Source organism: Oreochromis niloticus, linkage group LG5 (genome assembly GCF_001858045.2).
Source record: "Oreochromis niloticus isolate F11D_XX linkage group LG5, O_niloticus_UMD_NMBU, whole genome shotgun sequence".
NCBI classification, from domain to species: Eukaryota; Metazoa; Chordata; class Actinopteri; order Cichliformes; family Cichlidae; genus Oreochromis; species Oreochromis niloticus.
Window position 1 is genome coordinate 25,543,911 of NC_031970.2, and position 20,919 is coordinate 25,564,829.

Genomic DNA, 20,919 nt, shown 5'->3' on the forward strand with positions numbered 1-20,919 from the left:
AATAGTCAACCCTCATAATTTTATATACGAGTGTAATTAAGTCATATTTTAGGGATATTTGTTCAGTCTGGATCCTGTAAATGGTACTTTATGACCTGCCCAGGAATGAATGTTTATGGGTTTATGCTTATGCTACTGTCGGCCCACACATCTACCTCCTTCTCGTGGCTGGAACCAATGTTGAGCATGGCCATCGGGCTGTTGGGGGCACTGTTGCCAGACATAAGCTGCTCGGTGCGCATGTGTGGGGACTGGAGAGGCGGGGGTGCAGATGCTGAACCCCCTGCAGGTCCCATGTTTGTGGGAGGCGAGGGTGGTATTAGCCCCGCTACTGCATTGACCGCCTAGGAACACAGAGAGAAAGAGTGTTATAGCGTTAGTGAACAGAGATCTGACATACTATAGGCAGATGTATTTCATAACTACATGGATGGATTGAAGAAAATGAAAGACGTATACCTGTTTGGTGGCATAGGTGGTTGACAGGTATTCTTTCACTTGCTGTCTTCGAGACTGACGGATATGGTAGTCTGTAGGATTTTCAAGGTGAGTCTGTACCTATAGAAGGGATAAACAAGATGCAATCAACTCTTTTTCTACAATTAATTCAGCTGGATAGTCGCAGTAAGAGATATCCCAACAGATTTGTGTATTTCTTTCTATTCTGTCACAACATATGTGGCAAAAAGGGCAAGATTCTAACAGTCAGTTTGCTTATTTCAGTTACCACACATTATAAAAACATACATTTAATGTAAAATATAAGCTTATTAGCTTCCAATAATATTTAAAAAGATAACACAGAATATGTGATTCAGACCTCATTATTTCAGTTATGGCACTAGGACATAGTATGTTTAAGTCAGTGTTAAAGCCTACAGGAGTAAAGCCTCACTAAATCCTCTGATGTGGCTACACAGAGCATTGGGCTGGCCTCATTCCTTCACATCAAAGACTAAAGTAGAGAGTAAGCTTGCTCGCCATTACTACAAAGAAAGACTTGACTCCTCAGCCCCCCTCAGCTCTCTGTTATGTAACCATGGTAGGGTTATATTAAATGAACTGTGAACTTTTCAGTCAATAGATATTTGTACTGTGTTTACCTTGTAAATACCTGGACCAACAACAGTTCTTTACATATATGCATTTATTCAACACATTTAAAAAAAATACATATTTGGGTCACATGATCCAGGAGAACCACTATTGGCCCAGCTCTGTCAGCACAGAGGGAGTCCAAAGAAACATGTGGTATATAAGGTGTGATAGGTTCAGAGGGACTGATAGAGAAGCTTCCCTTATCTACAGAAAGAACAATGGCAACTTTAAACTCTGTGGTGATTTCATAAACACCATTCCCCTCTCCCACATATGCACGCATGTGCACAAAGTAAACTGTCAATGCAGCAAGTTGAACCATGCAATACAAGTTACACAATGTACAGATTCTCACTTCAAAATGCACGATGTAATATAATGGAGTATTCCACAAACCCATACACTCGCAAACACACATCATGTAAGATAACGACGCACACAACAGGCATCTCCGGAATCGGGCAAAATGTCACTTCGGCTTTATCTCTCTCTGACTGACTCAGACTATCTATCGCTCCTGTCTGCCCTATCGCACAACGTGTCAAACCACTCTTATCTCCTCTTTGTGTCTTCCTGCCTGCTTGGCGCGCCTCTGCATTGTTCTCTTTTCATTTTTTTTCTTTTTTAAACCTGACGTTTGCCTGTGTGGCAGTGCTGCTGTTTCAGAGGCCACAATGCTGAGTGAAGACCTGACCACCTCCAGCTGCATCCTCCTGCCACTGCTTCTTTGCTACAACATGTAATTAGATAAATAGAGGCATATTTTTCAATCACTCGACCAACATGTTTTCTTTATTTTACAGTCCCATAAATCCGTTTAGTGCTTTCTCTTGGCATGTTTGCATGTGGACTGGGAGCCGCAGACATTTTACTACACTCTGTTTGCACATAATGTGCAGCGGTCCTGTCAAAAAAGAAGCTGCGTGGGGAGTAAATCCAGCAAAACATATCTATCACAATAAGCCATTTCCAGCTTAAGAATGTCTGACCTTCAGAACCTCCACGGGGACCTGCATGCTTTGGTAATGTTGTGGAGTGCTAATGGCTGGGGTGGGTGCAGGTGGCCCAGCCATGTGGTTTTGCATGTACTGCAGGGCTGCATTCTGCTGCTGCTGTAGCTGCTGCCGCTCACGCTGCTCCTCCTGCTGCAGCTGGTCTCGCATCAGCTGGAAACACACATGCACACACACATTAGCGTTTATCCTCTACCCAGAAAGACAGTGTAACCAACACCAGCTTGTATCTGTTATTAAAATGAAACGGGCAACATTTTTGGAAGGTTGCTGACCAGAGTCGTCTATGATAGAAACAAATGGAGCATATGTCATGCTTCAATAGTTACAACAAATTTGATTTTCTTTTTTCTTTTTTTTTTGCATATTGTTCAAGGGCATCTTTATTTTTTACTGACTCACTTTATAAAGTTTTTCCGAGCTATAACTGAATTTGAGGGGAGGACATTTTTCCAGGTGGAATTTTCCCAAAAATAACCTCGGGCTATGATTTAATATTACTTTTGCCTCTTTGCTTGTTAGCAGACAGCAGCAGGTGACACATCTGTGAATGCACCAAATACTAAAATCACAGACAAATTAGCGAGTGGAAAAAGTTGTCGCTGAAAAAAGATGGCATTCAAACAAATGATGGAAAAGCTCTGCCTTGGTCAGTCCCATAGATTCCACAATGGAGGTGGGTGAGAGGAGAAGTTAGCCAAGCTAATGTCCATTATGGATAAAACCCCTCATCCTCTGCAGGAGACTGTGAAGACCCTGAGCAGTTCTTTCAGCAGCAGACTGTTACAGCCACTATAGGAAGGAGTAGTCAGCAATCAGACTTTAAAATATGCACATAAAATAAATATTTTCCAATCAAATACATGTGTAAAGAGTATATCAAAAAGAATCGTCTGATTTCAAAGTGCTTTAATTCCACAGCCGTTCACTGGTAACAATCGCAGCACGCAATGTTAGAAAGAAGGGATTTATGAGTTTCATGCTGGTACCAGTAGATAACGTAATAACAACACTGGCTGCAGTGACTCCAAATATGCTCGTGACTATTGTTTGACTATCATATGGTCATGTGCCATGTGTCCGAAAGGGACACGGTGAGGACTTGTGAAAACTGTAAGATTTGTATATAAAACTTTATAATCAGCCGTGTATTTTAAAATTTACTTTATTTTAAAAGCTTCAATGTCCATTAAAAAAACAACAACAACAACAACTCTGATCTGCCTTTTAGTATATATAGCACCACTTGTACATAGTACCAATAATTCTTGTATAATATTTTATTGATTCTGCATTTTTAGTAGCTTTGGCTTTTTTCACATATTTTTTAAATTTATTTTTACTTATTTTATTTTTGCTATTTCTATTCTTTTCTAATGTACTTCTAATTCATTCATTCACACGCCCATCTATCAATCAAAATGCTATGAGACATTTAAAAGGAAAAAAAACGTTCAAGTTTCAAATTCATTGCACAACATTACAAATATAAAGTGATATAAATAGCCAGCAAAACTCCCGCATGATGTTTACTGAACGGTGGAAGGTTATGTTGTACCTGCATCCGCAAGCCAATGCGTGAGGCCATGGCTGAGGGGCGGGGGGCAGGGGAGGGCGAGCTGACGTTAATGCACCACAGTCCAGCCCGAGAGGTAGTGGAAGCTGTAAAAGAGACAACGAGGGGGGAAAAAAGTGAAAAAAATTGTAGTAACATAGAAAGAAGCTAGAAATGATCTGATTAACAGAAAATGTAACCTCGTTATTACAGATCATTTGCAAAGAACTAGACCCTGTAAACACATCTAACCTCTGAAGAAAAGCCTAATTAAACTGATTCTTTTATGTTTGATGGCAGCATCAGTGGTGGGAAAGGAGGTGTGAGACAAGAGGAGATGTGTGCAATACTTTTGTGTGTACAGACCTGTGGCTTTGTGATATGTTACAATTTTTTGGCTACGTTTATTTAACAGTGAAGCAGATTCTCAGCTTTAGTTTAAGCATTCATTTCTTGTTTAAAATAACAAACAAAAGTTACTTTAGTTTGTCTTATTTATGCTAGTATATGTATGCAATTGTTTGACGATAACAAGATTGTCCAAACCTTTACTAACTATTGATAAACAGCTACTTAAACTTATAAAAGAAGTCCAGAACCAAGTTGATTAAATCCTCTGTTCAGTTAAGTTAAATCAAGGTAGTAGTCACACCAATGCAATATCTCATTTATAACATTCAAAAAAATAAATAATCAAGATTTCTGTGTTCCCACTGAATCAATTGTACTAAATCCAATTTCTAAAAGACGTTTAAACGCAGGGTGGATACTACTAAAACTGTTTACCAAGTAAACACAGCATTCGCTGATTCACAGTCTCTGATCAGGCCTCAAGTAAGCAAAGCTGGATCAGTAAACAAAATGTTCTGACACATCACCAGAATCAGCCAAGCCTCTCAAATCTATTCATCTAACCTTCCATTCATTGTCTGTCTGTTGAGCAACATTTTCAAAGAAAGAAAAAATAAACAACCCCCAAAAAACATACACCTCATGACTGTTTCCAAATTGGAATGTCACTTTAAAATCCACCTTTGATTCAAAAGATACTGCATGAAAATTCCTCAACTACAATGACCTTTTGAACAGTTTCACACCTAATGTGCATCAGTCACATAACATTAGCAGCTATGGATCACTTGCACACTCCTGGTGTCACCCTGACTTGACCCTTTTAGTTTTGTTATGATGAAAAAAAAAAAGAAAGACAGGAAATAATCTTTTTTTCTCTCCCCCACATAGTGGATGATTTCCAGTAAAGTTGGAGAAGTCATGTCAGTCATGTGGTCTTGTTGTTCTTAAGTGATCATGTGAGCAAAAAGATGAGGGGAACACCCGTCACCCCTTTCCAACATCTGCTTTTTTTCTCTCACGCATACAAAAAGTTAACATAGATTGGGGAGTTCCTGGGCTGATAGTTCCCCTTCTGCAGTGACTTGCGTTTAGCCCCTGCGTGACTAAGTTTGTCTGGCCCTTATAAAGGTGTGATGAAATCAGTGCTAGATCTCGGTGGCTAGTCAAATATCTTGTGCTTGCGGTGCTGTGGGATGGAATAGCACAGCATCAGTCAGAATGTGATTGCTCCATTCTCTGTATATGCTCATAAAGAGAGAAAGACAGAGCGAGAGAGAGAGAAAAGCTCATTGTGCACGAGGTACAATAAGAAGGGCAGCTCCTATTGAGAAGGACTGAAGCCGCCTGTTGTCCACAGTGTACATTTCAGCAACCGAGGGGGCACACACTGCCTGCTTTGTGCCCATTAGATGGCCCACATGAAAAACACACACCCATGCAGAGATACACATTCAAACACATACAGTTTCCAAAACACACTTGTGCCAGAACTTGGACTTTAGGGCAGGCCAACCGGCAGATCTTAAAGGCCAGCTTGCTTTAATCTGCAAGATTTACAGCTGTTGATGCAGTGCTGCAACAGAAGGAGCCCTCCTGCAGCGACAGTAGTAAACGTCTTCAAGGTGTGTACTTGTGCACAACAAGGGCTAGTTGCACAGGGGTATGTTGTTGTTGACCATAAAAGCTCTTTGCAGACACAAGCTTTACTTATAAAAATATATTAGATTTGACTTGCACCTAATGGTCTACTTTGTAGAGAAACCAGGCTACGTTTCAAGACACACGTTTGAATCCCCGATGCATGAGTGAAAGGATTCCAAATCTACCTTGTTAATTACAGTGGCAGATGCGTTTGCTGCAATGTTTACATTTCACTTCCTCCATTTTCATCATGCAAAGTATGTATCATACATCCACCCACTGTAACAAAGCCATGATCCATGACCTACATGTCCTGTAAATGTTGCACACTTATTTTCATCATATAGGATGTCACTTCCTGATATCATATGGTGACACACTGCTACCAGGCAGCATGATCCCCCACACGGGCCTTCCCATTGCCTGACATCAACTGGGGGCATTTGTGACGCAGTAGAAGCACACAGCAGCTATTGTGTGTCCGACGCTGTAATGTCACAACCCCTTCACTTCAAACACTGACAGCCAGTAGTAGGATGCAGAGCGGAGGAAGCCCGGGTCAGAGGCCAACACTGCCACGTTAGCCACACAAATATATCTCAACCAAAGTCCAGCTTCCATTTCTAAACTACCATAAGCATGTGTTTCTGCGGTACTTTGTGTGAATTAAAACTTTTTCGTATCAGGTCAAAGTAAAGGCCGATCAGATACATCTGTGAGGAGGCAACATGGCTAGGTAATGACAGCTAACCAAGATATCCAAGAGGTGTGTAATATATTTAACTTAGAGAGTGATGACAGCTTTTCTTCCAGGCAGAAGCATAGCAGATACACACAGAAGTACACACAAATGTGGGCGCAGTGTGGGGCTATAGCACCTGTGCTCGGAGACAGCGCGTTAATTTGTGGAGTGTTTATTTTTAGAAGTGGCTGTGCAAAGCCAAGAAGGGCCTTTTTGACAACCAGCAGTTATATGTGGAGTGTGTACATACACACACCTACCTCTATGCATGCAAGGTGCACATGCATGTTGTCAAAGTTGCATATAAATAACAGCATGTAAAACTTCATTTAAAGCAAGTGTAGGACCTGTGCAAATCAGTTCTGCACAGGTAGTGAGCAGAGGGACAGGAGGTGCAACATGGCTAGCCCTGCTCTGAACACCAACATGTCAACAATGTGGTGCAAAAGCTGCTTAACCTTTCTCATGACAAGACAAGATATTAAAGTTTTAAAAAAAGAATTTTCACAAACCAAACTGGAAAACCAAAGAATATAATTTCAAGTCAAAACACAAACGCTGGCTTTCTCATTAAGTTATCCATCTTCCTGTGCTAATGGCTAAAATAACCCTGCTCTCTGTTCTCCTTTTCAGGAACACCATGTTCCCCTGAACTACAGTGTGTTTTTTTGTTGTTTTGTTCATGTGTTTGTGTGCATAGCCTCATGCATTTGTGCATGTGTTTGTGTGTAGGTGCAGGTACAGGTGAGAGGAGGGCATGCACATGAAGAGTAAGCCTGCATGTGTATTAGCGCTCTATGGTGTTTGCCAGTTTTCATGCAGACCCCCTGAAAACATGTAAACAGACCTCTGTTATGAATATGTCAAAATCACAATTTCCACCACTACCATGAGCTTAAGGATACCAAGATTACGGGATAAAACTCGCACTGGAAGTATGGGATTCAGCACTTCCTTTGTATGGATGTGCAAATATATATAACCTTTACAGGTAGCCCCATTGAGACATACACACTGGCAAACAGGCAGATCATTTTCATCTGTTACCACAACATATCTGTGACATAAATATATATCATTAGAGTATACAGGGGTTATATAGGCACACTGATTTTATTTCTATTGCTACAAACACTTGGCATGATGATTTTGACGGTAGAATATGAAAAGAGATCTTAACAGCATGCAGACAGACACACACACAAATGTACAATTACCTGTTTGAGAGTAAATAAAAGTTCACAAAGTAGTGTGTGCTCTGCTTATGCTGCTGACTACATGTCTGGATGATGGAGGGAGTCGATGGCCAGTGGGATGAGGGGATGAAAGAACAAAGAGAGAACAACAATCAAAAAGAAAAAGAAGAAACGATTGGTTAGAAAATGTAAAACTGAACAGACAGATAAAATGAACAGCTAAAAATAAAGCATATAAATTTGGCTGTTGTGAAAAAGCAGCAGAGGAAGCAGTGAAGTATTTAAGAAGGGGGAGCTGCAGGTGTGCAACACACACTTAAAGCAGAATTTCCATGGCGGAAGCAAGTGAAGCAACAGACCATGGTGAGGGCTTAAGTATAAACACATGCGACAGGAAGATATTCTCAATAACTGATTTGAAAGTTGCTGTCCCCCCCTCCCCAGCTCATTCTTGTACATCACGCTTTCAAATCTGTAAAGAGGTTTTTCTGGCACTGTATTTCCTATACCTGGTTTCCAGTCGTTTTAACACCTTAACCATTCAAGTAAGAGCGTCAAGGATGTAAAGGTTTTTATGAAAAGTGATGCACACGCAGGGAAATATCAAAACATATCATGGTTAGAGTTAAAAGGGATCTAATATACACACATACACACAACACTTTTAATATCTTAATGGGGACATCTAAGTGACATACTGCTTTCCCTAGCCGCTTACCCTAACGCTAACCTCAAAAATGCCTTGAAACTCGTGGGGACGGGCATTTTGTCGCCATAAGGGACTGTTGGTCCCCACAAGTATAGTAGCATTCCAATTTTTGGTCCTCACAAAGATATCTAAACATGGTATATACACACACACACACACACACACACACACGCACAGAGTATATATCATGCAAAATAACCACTCAAACATAGTCAGTAGTCTTAAGACTGTAAATTTGAGGTGGATAGAAACAACATGGCTAGAAACGTGGATAGAAACAACTCACCAACATAAAGTGCTAAGGTTGAGTGATTCTACTCAGTGACCAACTTTCACAAGGTCATCTAAATGAATCACCATAACTCATCAACACTGTGCGTGAATCACAATGCCTGTCACATTCAACAGTCTATTTATAGTCGCTCAAGAGAGACCCTGAGCAGAGCGAATCTCAGTGATCACAGAGCAGAGAGTACTGTGAAAAGAGCACGGAAAGAACAACAGCAGGCTCTTCGCAGTATCTATTGTACAACACTGAGATATAGGAAGGACAATGAGCCAGCATCATCAATAAAAACCACAACGCATTACTTCCCCTTTCCTTCCATCAGTTTTCACAACTCCTAGTTCTGTCGGCGGTGAAGCAACTTCCTTGCCAGGCAAGCCATGGAAAAAACTAAAACTTTTTAAGCCATGACATTTTTTTTTTTAGGAGTAAGGAACAGTTTACACCAAAAACTTTGCAACTGTTTGACACTGATATCCACTCTAATACACCAGTTGAACTCCTAGAAGGAAGTACAAAAGAAACTCTACAATAAAACAAATGCTGTCTAATCTAAAATCAGTTAAGCTATTTCATCTAACCAAACTGGTTAAACAGACACGACACCTGAATTATACACAAGCCATATAGAGATTATGTAAGTGAACACAGACTGTAGGTCACTATAGGGCAAATTATAACACTTTTATCCAGCATCTCTAAGAGCAGGTGTATTGCCTTCTAACTTATAAACTAGAGGATAACTGAAACGCAGAAAACCTCCTGAAAGTCTGGCCTCATTTTTTCTTTCTATCCTTGCAGTTCAGCTAAGATTAACTGCCGCACAATCACTACCATAATCGATCGCAATGCAATCATTCTGTTGCTAAACAACGCTTCAAAGCCTCTCAATCATATTTTTTAATCTTTTGTTTCTTTTTTAAACATCACAGACAGTACATTAAAATTGGGTCATAACAGACCAGATCCAAGGCAGTTTCTGTTGTTGTAAGTGCTTCTGTTCTTCTCCCTCTTACTAAAAATACTTTGCACAAATATGTTCAGACATGTTTCCATAGTAAGCATGAACAGAGCTCAGACTGACAGCTGTCAACAGCCAGGCACCGAGAAGCACATACAGCGATAGATATAGTTCAGTATAGTTAAAGTTCAGGTTCTTACCAGAAACTCTCCGACTACTACAAAGACAGCATAGCGTATCCAGGTGAAATGAGCCCCTCCACGTGTTAGTAAACACACTGACAGAGACTGTGAGCCGTTTGCTTGCTCAGCCAACCAGAGCTTACATGTGCTGCTCCACTGATTGTGATGCCACCCCTTCCTCAACAGGACTGCTTACAGTACAGTGTCAGTCACTATTAGTCACCTTCCGCCCCCTTTCTAACCACCAGCTCAGCTTCCTAGACGTCCTCCTCCTCCTGCTGCTTCCCTCCTCTTCCCCTAAATTACCCTGAATGCAATCGTCTGGGCCAACAACAAGGAGATCCCTGTGTCTAGTTAACTCTTTTAGTTTCTTCTTTCTCTCTCTCTCTCTCTGTCTCTATTGGGCAGCTCCTTCTCAGTCCAGCCTCTCTTCTTAATTCAGTGCACAACATTTGCATACAGCAACACCTACACATATGCGTGCGCAATTTGAATGCAATTCCTTCTTTTATCTACCAGGTCACTGTGTTTTTATGACCTATGGGGCCATGAATCAGCACATTTACTTCTTTAATTTAACACCCACACACTATAACCGCACCACACAAACAAAAAAGCACACAAAAACATTAACATTGATGATCTGCATTTCTTCAGTGTTGTTTCCACAGCTTTCTTACTTTTTCTAATAAATTAAACATTTCACAGCCATACATATCTAAAGCTGTGATCCCTGCATTATTCAGGTGTAATTTAATTTAAGTTTAGGGAAAAAAAGGCACTAGATACATCACACATAGCTAAAATGTGATCCAAATAAACATCTGAAACACACCTGACTAGTGGTAACTTTACAGGCATAAGATCTGACCAGCAAAAAACTGCCTCCAATGAGGGTTTACGTTTTCTGAAGTAGTGCAGCAGAGTATTGCAAACTTAAACCTATATGGAATATCCATGTATTTCTGTCATTAATGAGATATTATGGATGAATGGCTCCTGAAGGCGGCTCTCTATAAGACAGTGAAGAACATAAAAATCTCACATTTAATAAAATGCATATACACAAGTACGTTGTATCCATCAACAACCAGACAGACAAGAAAATAAGGAAACAGAATACTTATGCCAGAAAGTTTATTCTGTTTATTTGGACGTAGCTTTTTTAGTGGGAAAAACGTTTCGTCACTCATCCGAGGGACTTCTTCAGTCAGCTGACTGCAGGTTTCCCCAATCTTAAAAACAGTATATTTGCATAATGACCAAAACTAGCATCACTGATTATCAATGGGCCGTGCTATCAGTTTCATGAACTTGCAGTCAGCTGACTGAAGAAGTCCTGTGAATGAGTGACGAAACGTTCCTCTTACTGAAAATGCTACATCCAGATGAACAGAATCAACTTTCTGGGATTTCCCTACCTGGATGCTTGAGCATGCATCAAGACTTATGGATATGATTTTTAACAGACATGAGTTCAAGCATCATCGCCTGAACTAATATTAGAAATAAATTCATGGCATGGCATACTAAACAACAGTATCATGTACAGGTCTGGTAGATATTCCCCATTGATATTCACATAGATGTTCCCATAAACCTATTGTAAAGAGGCAGTACTCATCTGAAATCTCAATTGCAATTAATAACACTGTATCTAACCCAGTTATTTACATCCCTCCATGCAAACACTTCCAACCTCTCCACACCCTGTATGCCTCAATAAGGAAAAACAAGCCACTATGCTAGTTGTTCCTAAAACAACAGAGGAGGACACAGGCCAGCATGGTTCAGCAGCACCCAGCTGACAAGAATCCCTTGTTTGTACACAAAGCTTTAAACAGTAGGCCAGCTCCAGTTCTCATAGTGCCCACAGTGTATTTACTGGGTTATTTTCGTCCAGGGGCAGGACCCCTGAGGGTCCTCAGCTTATTGGCCAGAGAAACTGCGTTCCTGTCTAGGCTAACCAATGGTAACTCATTTCAGTAGGAGTAGGGGGGAAAAAAATCTCTGTCTAAGACAGCCTTGTACCCTTTTACAACGGCCTATCAAGGATGCACATACATTGACGCAAACATACATACACCAATCAAGGCCCTCTGCATTGTCGATACACAAGTTTCCCATTTTTTAGTGCCTCAGTCACCACAGTTGGGGCCAGATACCATCTGCTCTATAAAGACCAGTACTGTGGCTCTGCTGAAAGTCTAAAACATGTGTTTTGATTTGTTTGAATCAAGACTGACCTGGCTATGCTCACTTATACATATACTGTGTGCTATTGATGTAGGATAAAACAGGGCTGTAAATATGCCTGGAAAGTCAGAGAAACTGGATGTAGCCTGTAACTGCACAAGTGTGCGCTTTTGTGTATGATGTATCAAGAAAATAATAAAATATAACTATTTTAGAATTTTAAAAAGCATTCTTTTTGTTTTGTTTTTTTTAAATCCATTTAAACTTTATTAAACCAGGAAGTCTGTTGTGATTAAAATCTCTTTTGAAAGGGAGAAGATGGCGCCACACCACTATACCAGCATGACACATGATATTTTTGGTAATCAAAGTGATGTTTGCAAGATTCTGCAGACCACAGCATCTGACTAAACCAATATTCACTTATGTAAGAGTTGCTTTATGTTAAAAAGACTAAATAACTGAAACTCTTTGAAAAAGAAAAGAAAAGAAAAAACAGAACCCACAGCACTTCCCGACTACGCACATAACATCATTTGGCCGGAGGTGACCCCATGCTGTGTCTATGACTAATAGAAGTGCTGTTGTGGTTTAATGATACTTGTCACATGCTATAAATTATATGGGATATTATAACTCTAATTTGAAGAAATAAACACGTTTACAGTTTACAGGCAATGACCTCATGATATTCCAGTCACCGTGCATAAAGCAATTAGCTGTTTATTTTAAATGAATCCCATTTCTTGTTGGAGCATTAAAAATATACAGTAATAATAATGACAAAACAAAAGTAGTGGTCTCTATTTGTGAATTAAACAGTGGGTAGTACAGTAACTAACCAACCAGCGACACTACATTTCTTTTTGCATGGGTGAACATCATCATATGCGGGGAAAATGGAATGGAAGGCAATCTAGAGATGAGATTAGGGATAAGGGGCGCGCGCACACACACACACACACACGTGAACTTAATTTGACTTTGGCTATCACACACGCACCACCTTGAGTACAAAAAAAAATCAAATCGCATAATGCAATCTAGAAAACTCTTGAAAAACTTGTTAGTATTAGTGATGGAAAGTAACAGAATGTGCCTGTACATGTGCACAAGTGTGCGTTTCCGATCAGAATGCATTTCTTGTCCTCTGATCAAGTATGAGACAGGTTTTGTTTAAACAGTATAGACAAAGGAATGTTATCTATACAAAGACACCCACACACAGCTTGATGCTGTATATACCTTTATCACAGAATAATCTAAAGATTTTTCCATAGACTATTACCAGCCCTAAGAAAGAAAGACAAAAACAACAACAAAAACGCAGCTATTAAATTACTAGGATTCAGTTATACAAGCTTGTTTTACTCAGGATTTTTCCCTGGTCATTCCCAAAACACTGAATACGCCAATGTTTACCAAATAACAGCGAGAAGCCAGCCACCTTCAGGTTATATAACATTCAGCATTATGCAAGGGGAAAGAAAACATCTAAGGAATCAAGTTAGAATCAATTGGTATTTGAGTATCTTTTTGCATTCAATTCATAACTAAAAGCTGCACAAGGTACAATTCAAAGAAAGTTCTTGAACTCAATCCATAAGGCTTATAAAATATACCAGATTTCATTTTGGCTCCTTGTGAATACCTGCACCGTTTCCAGCAGTCCTGCTATTTTTAAATCACTTCCTGGAAGTACCATGTTTGTCTGCAGTTTCATCATGAACCTCAAACTTTCATGAACAGCAAACATCAACCTCTGAGTCAGACGGACCCAGCTATCATTTGGCTAATCATCATGGGTAACTGGGACGTTGGTCCCTCTTTTTTGACACAGAGACCAAACACTGGTCTTAAATGGGAGAGCGGAAGGCAGATCATGACGTGAGTAGCGCCACCAGGTCCATGTCATTTTATTTAATTCACAAGTTGTCACTGTAAATTTGACCCTGAAGGTCAAATGTCTGCGAAAATGTGGCTCAAATTACCTGAACTTAGAGAGCAGGCTCAGCTCATTTTGAGCTGCTTACAATCAGAACTACTCTGTTTGACTCCGTATTCTTCCTTAAAATGGCATTCAAGTTGAACAGTTTTTATCGGGCACTGCAAATGCATGCCTAGAAATGGTCGGAATGGGACTTCCCAGGAGCGATCCAAGCTTAGCAGGAGTGCTGGAACACTTACAGCACTTCACAATGAGCTGACCTTGAAGGGGATAGTGGGCAAATTTAAATCAGATATGCTGTTGAGGGAGTAAAATATTGTTGTTGTTGTTTTAAATCTTCAAGTACAAACATGAAAAGCAATGTGACCCCACTGTGGAGCTCAGTATGTCCCTCCCCCACCCCACCCCAAAAAAGGTACAAGCTGAGGAGGATTGAACATTTCTGAGCCTAGATGAAAAAGTAAAGTCAACACAAGATGATAACAAGTTCCAGGGATTTGGGATATCAGCCATATCCGAAAGACAATTAGTCAAAGGCAGAAGATTATGCATCCAATATGGATAAATATGTCAGTCGCATCATGAGTCATCAGTGAGTCAATAAATACTCTCCCTGGACCTTTTTTATGCCTTAAAACTAGCATGAAATCTAAGCTAAAAATATGCTGGTGAGATAATCTTGAGAAAGCAGATTTGTGTTTTCCAGTGGTTTCAAAGTACAGTCAATAGCAACAACACTTGGAATCACATTATGAAAACCTGTTTGAGGAGCCCACAGGGCATAACATTAAGGAAGCAGTCTGTGGACTACATGTGAAAGTTCCTAGTAAAGAACTGAACTGTTCAGCTGGAACTACTTTTCACAGCACTGAAGACGATTATAAATGGAAAGAGTTTATGCACAACTTAAATAGAAGCAGATACAACACCTATCTTTTATCGTCAGTGCTTCACTGAACCTTGAAATCTATATTTTTTGTGTTAATTTCACAATGCACATCAACTGTTAGCTTCCTGAAAGAAGTGAAACTACCAAGGACACATTTCATATTCATTATACACACTTACTACACATACTTTACTTGACTAAGAAAAGCTTTTAACACGATAACTGATTCATTCCCGTTTGTGTGAACAACTTTGAAATGTCACACACATTGTGTGTTAAGTGTGCAGCAACATTATGTTTAATATTTCTGAAAAACATCTTAATAAGGAGACAAAAGGTAACTGTAATATTTTCTGTGGGCCATTGTACGAGATGATGTTTAAGAGAGACACATCTACCAACTACAACTGATCACTGCAGTTCACAATGATAAGAAAACTGTAGAAATACACACTGCAGCTGCCCAGTTGTGTATAACTCACAGATGCAGATGAGCAGCGATTCTTACAGAGAGAAACGAGACTGAGCAAGCCTGTCACTACTGTCTCTCAGTTAAAAAAAGAGGATGTGAAACTGTGGAATGAAGATAAGATGAGGAAGTGGAGTCACACATTTAGCACATGCCCTAAAACGCCCCACCCACACTTACCTCTGGGAGATCATGGGTCATGTTGTCATATAGCACATGCCACGCTGTCATTCCCGTGGTTTTCTAGAAAAACTCCGAGCTTCAGTGAAAACCTTATGCAGTAGTTTGTGTTATATTTCTGTCTGCCTTTTTTAAATTATTATTTCTAAGGAAAATCCAGCAAACCACCAGGATCGGTCCTGGTCTAAGGACAAGAGCTGAGAAAGCTGTGTAGGTCATGGGAGAACTGTCCATATGGCAAACGGATGAAGCTGTGTTTACACACACCTGATGCTCTTTCACACTAGAGTACATCCATTGAACCGAGCCACTGTGCTCGTGTGTCTCAGTGTGCGAGTGCAAGGGTGTGTGTGTGTGTGTGTGTGTGTGTGCGCGTGTGCGTGCGTATACACCTTGCCTGCCTATGTTTACCTGAAGAAAATTAATCCCATCACCAACGGACTGCAGACACATACCCAATGAGGCTGAAAACATCTCTCTCTCTCTCTCTCTCTCACACACACACACACACACACACACAGACACACACGATGCAATGCTTGTACTAATTTGTGCCTTTCTGTGCCAAGTTGAACACAAATCAGGGAACAGAAATAATAAAATGAAATCTTAATTAGAATACTTGATGTGGTCACATTTCCTGTGATGTTTCCATCTTTAACTCAACTTTGGGTTCATCTGCTGCTCTGAACAGGTGGCAGCTGTGCTATTGGAGAGAGTTAGAGTGCAGTCAGTCTATCAGGCGTCACTGCTGCTCTGCATACTGTGACCAGTGACCTCTGACCTTGCTGACAGTGACCTCACAGCTCTGTGCGTTTAATAACCCTGGCCCCTCTCGTATTGTGTGCACTACATAACCCTGCTGGTTTCACGATGAGCATCAGTCCCATTCTTATCTGTGTGCCTACACTTGTTCACGCTTGTTCAAAAGGAGTCTAAACAGCTGCACAGACACCTTGCACATGAATACATTTAATCTTATAAATTTAGTTTCAATATCAATTGACTCTATGTAGATATATCTCCAGCAATCTATCATTTATTTGAAAGTTTAGCTAATAAGCAGTATAATCTCCGTTATGTAAACATGCCGAAAGGCACATGATAAAATGACAAGGCAATAATTCAATTAAAATGGTTTATTGGCATGCAGCAGCACTAGATTAGTTACAGCTAAGCAATCTGCCATTGCCGATGCCCAGTTTTTCCATCTTTTCTGATTGGTTACAGAGTCATGGTTACGGAGGCAGAAGGAAAAAAGAAAGTTTCTAATCATGCATATTTCAAATTATACATTATTCCCATAGTCAGATCTAAATCCAGTCACATGCATACTTATCTGTAGGTGTCTGTGTGTTTCAGTAACATGTAGACAGACGTTCTCATGCGTCACAGCTCTCCCTGTCTTCTATATCAAAACCCATGTGTATATATTCACGTATCACGATGAACCCTGACCTCATTGATACCTCTGTGCAAAACTCATTTTACTGGAAGTGATTCAAGGCAAGCGCAAATAAAAGGAACACACTGCAGTTCCCCAAAACCCAAGCTTCACAGATCTGTTAGACGTGCAGAAAGGATGGAAGCTGGAAAGACAAATGAATTTAAGCAGTAACCCAAAAGATGATACAAACAGATTGCTGATATGTCCACTGCGACTTTGCTCTCTGGGGAACAGTATGTATGATTGCAGAGACCAAGGGTCAGAGAAGAGGGTCTTATGCCAAACGCTGATGGTGTAATATAGAGTCGCACACATGTTCTCAGGGAGGAAGGGGGGCGTTGAGCCAATGCACCCATGGTCTGGATCGGGGGAAAGGTGTTGGGTAAATAAATAAGGGGTTGCTGATGCTAAACATTATTCTGCTGATGTGAATCTGTTTTTTTTTTAAATAAGTTGCTTCATCTAAATTTATTTCACCTTTGGTTGGGGAACGTCATATCTAAGTAAATTGTTGGTCAAACAGTTTAACCACAGTCCAGAAAAAGCAAGCTAAAACTTGCACTTCATGGTGAAACAACTGTTAAACCCAACCACGCATGTGCCATTAGAGTCAATTATTATCACTGCTTTACCAGACAGCAACTGTCATGCTAAACTCTACTTTCCACTTAACATACATACAGCACATGCGCACACACACATGGAAATAGGAATAGCGCTCTGTGCTGAGAGGAAAGGCTGCATAAATCAGGGGTGCCTTCATTATTTTCACGTTAGCACCTTACATAACTTTAAAGGTAAGCACTTGAACAAGCAGAGCAGTAATACAGTCTGTACAGTCACAGACTTATACATAGCAGCATACCCCAAGGCTGAGGTGTTGTTACTGATACCGGTCTGGCTGCAGCTTATAAATGGCAAGAGGGGCAGCTCCCAGCAGACTCGCAGAGGACAGTAAAAGGGAAAAAGTGGTGCAGCCCACTGTGAACCAGTGGTTCCAGGGTCTTCATCACAAAGGCAAATGTGTTTTTATATTTAAATTATGGTTAAAACTACACGTACAAAATATTTAATGCAGTAAATTCTGTAATGTGTCATGAAAGCCTCAAATCTTTCTACAAATATATTCAAGGCGGTAAATACACGAGTAGAACAAATGCCCTGTATAATTTCTAATGTTTGTAGCCTGTATGCACAATTCATTTTTGCATTTATTTGATGAAATTATGTCTTTTATTTCGCCAAAAGGGCTACATAATCAATTAGTTCAATCTAATCCATTCCCTTTTAAGTCGATAAATCGCCCAAGTTTGCGTTAAAAGAGAGAAACGCGCACTTTTCTTTTCACGGGGTTTCCAGACGCAGCAGCGGTTCAGCAGAGGCTAACAGTTTCAGTAGCGCTGGTGAAATCTAACTTACCCGCTCTGAAGGTCAGACAGTACAAAGTAAAGAGTCAAGCTCAGGAGAAAAAAAAAGTGCGTGGCCACTTCTATATGTTCTGGCAGCAAGTCCGTCAGAAGCTATCACAAGCTGAGTTTTAAACCAAGGTTTAAAAGGTTTGACTTTCCCCGTATTTCCACACACCGACAGCGCGTGTGCAACCGATGACACTTAGCCAATTTGTTTTCGTTTTGACGGTCAAGTTGTCACAACTCAGAGCGTCCGCGGTCACCTGTGCCACCGCCAATGGCAAAGCGCACAACGGCCTTGTGGGAAATGTAGTTTTTACATCGCGTAAAGCAGAAGATGCGCTATTTTGAGGTAGTGACGTGATGCCTGTTGACTGCAAAGTTAGTTCCGAGTCCTTCAACAAAAGCACTCAAAGAACTAAACGAAAGGAAAAGGCTATTATCCGTTATGACTCTTTCATCGTGCAGCCCGTTGACTGATCAAATGTCAGTCTTTGTTGCACACTGCTCAAAATTAAACACTTTTGAATGACATCATAGCTTCAAGTCAGTTAAACTTCTGGGGTGTTGATCTGGTTAGTCGGGTAGGAGAGGGGGTTGTTAATCAAGTTCAGCTGCTTTAGCGTTAATGAAATTCACAGGTGCACTAAAAAGGCAACTATGAGAACCCCCCACAACAGTAATGGTTTTTCCAGGTGGAGGTCACCGCCCCTCCCCCATCTTTTGCCACTTTCATTTAAACTAGTTTTGCATGTGGCTGGGGTCAGTGTCACTGCAGGTAGCATGAGGTGATGCAGTGTATCTAGAAAGTATTCAAAGCACTTCACTTGTTCCACATTTTGTCATGTTACAGCCTTATTCAAAACACATTCAAATTAATTTTTCACCTCAAAATAACCCATAAGGGGGAAAAGTAGGCAAGTATTTACAGCCTTTGCTCAGTTCTTTATTGGAAGTGCAATTAATGCCTCAGGTCTTTCTGAGCATGATACAAGTGTAGCACACCTGTTTTGGGGCTCTTTTTCTTCTTTGCACTTTGAACTTCTTAAGCTCCATCAGGTTGGATGCAATTTGTTGCTGTACAGCAATTTTCACTTCTCTCCAGAGAAGTGCAATCAGGTTCAAGTCTGGGTTCTGGCTGGGCTGCTCAAAGACATTTACAGAGTTGTCTTGAAGGCACTCCTTTGTCATCATGGCTGTGTGCTTAGGGGTTTTGTTCTGCTGCAAGATGAACGGTCACCCCAGGCCAAAGGTCCTGAGCGCTCTGGAGCAGGATATCATCAGTGATGTCCGTTTACGTCGCTGCATTAATCTTTCCCTTGACCCTGAATAGCCTCCCATTTCCTTCTGCCAAAAAGATCCCCAGCACGATGTTGCCACCACCATGAGTCATTGTAGGGATGGTATTGGCCAAGTGATGGGTGGTACATGGTTTCCTCCAGACATGACACTTGGCATTTAAACCAGAGACTTCAATCTTGATTAAGAAAAAGAGGTCTTCAATATTTTAAAGCCTTTGTTTCATCAGTCCTTTTGGTAAACTCCAGGTGTGCTGTCATATGCCTTTTACTGAGGGTTATCTTCCATCTGACTGCTCTATTATACAGGCCTGATTGGTGGAATGCTGCAGAAATGGTTGTCCTTCGAAAAGGGTCTCCTCTCTCCTCAAAGCAATGCCAGAGCTCTGACAGAGTGAACCTCCCTGACTAAGGTTCTTGTACACTTAAATTGGCCAGGCTGCCAACTCCAGGAAGAGTCCTACTGGTTCCAAATTTCATCCATTTACAGATGATGAAGGCCACTGTGCTCACTGGGACCTTCAATGCTGTAAAAACACTTCTGTATTGCAGCCCAGATCTGTGCCTCGTTACATCTCCCTGGACTTCATGGCTTGGTTTGTACTGTGACATGATCGGTCAGCTATGGGACCTTATATAAACAGGTACATGCCGTTCCAAATCATGTCCAATCAACTGAATTTACCACAGGTGGACTCCAATCAAGTTGTATAAAGGTGTGACAGACGATTAGTGAAAACAGGACGCAGCTGAGCTCAGTTGTACCTGTGTGGCATGGCAAAGGCTGTGAATACCTATGTGGATGTTATTTATTTTTAATACATTTGCAAGAAGTTTTTTTTTTCTTCACTTTGTCATTATGGGGTATTGTGTGTAGAATTTTGAGGTGAAACTAATTTAATCCATTTTGGAATAAGGCTGTAACATGACAAAATGTGGAATAAGTGAAGCCCCATGAATACTTTTTGATACATTAGAACTCAACATGACCAGTTTAGTGGTGGGTCAGTGACGGTCTGAGGAGGCGTATCAATAGAAGGACCCACAGACCTCTACAGGCTAGGCAACATTATCCTGACTGCCATTAAGTATCACGATGCAGGAAGTTCCTGGAGGTTTAAAGAATACCATCGACTGTCCCCCACACTCACCTGACCCAAATCCAATAAAACAAAGTGAACTGCATGCTGCATCATTTATTCACTTTGATTTTCAGGGAGACTTTGAATTCAGCCCTCTGTAGGTTGATCATTTTAATCTCGACGTGGCATCTTTTTGTTCCCGACGCATTTCCAGATATCACAAATATCAGTAAAAAGATCCGCATTTTTCCCCCCACTGAGATC

General features: G+C 40.7%; 1 protein-coding gene across 5 annotated transcripts in view; it reads right to left on the reverse strand.

The window, feature by feature from the left end:
• The window catches only part of tfeb (transcription factor EB), a 30,253-nt gene extending 10,022 nt beyond the window's left edge, over nucleotides 1-20,231 (reverse strand). Inside the window, exons 1-6 of one of the 5 annotated variants that reach the window (XM_005469350.4) lie at nucleotides 18,286-20,231; nucleotides 7,621-7,685; nucleotides 3,670-3,773; nucleotides 2,088-2,264; nucleotides 460-558; nucleotides 156-344 (exon numbers count right to left, since the gene is read on the reverse strand). In XM_005469350.4, coding sequence (XP_005469407.1) covers nucleotides 156-344; nucleotides 460-558; nucleotides 2,088-2,264; nucleotides 3,670-3,699 — 495 coding nt within the window. In that variant the 5' untranslated portion in view covers nucleotides 3,700-3,773; nucleotides 7,621-7,685; nucleotides 18,286-20,231. Of the gene's footprint in view, nucleotides 1-155; nucleotides 345-459; nucleotides 559-2,087; nucleotides 2,265-3,669; nucleotides 3,774-7,620; nucleotides 7,686-9,755; nucleotides 10,230-18,285 lie in introns of those variants that run through there. The other 4 variants (XM_005469351.4, XM_019358786.2, XM_005469352.4 and 1 more) reach the window with 4 other exon arrangements.
• Between the last annotated feature and the right edge of the window lie 688 nt (nucleotides 20,232-20,919).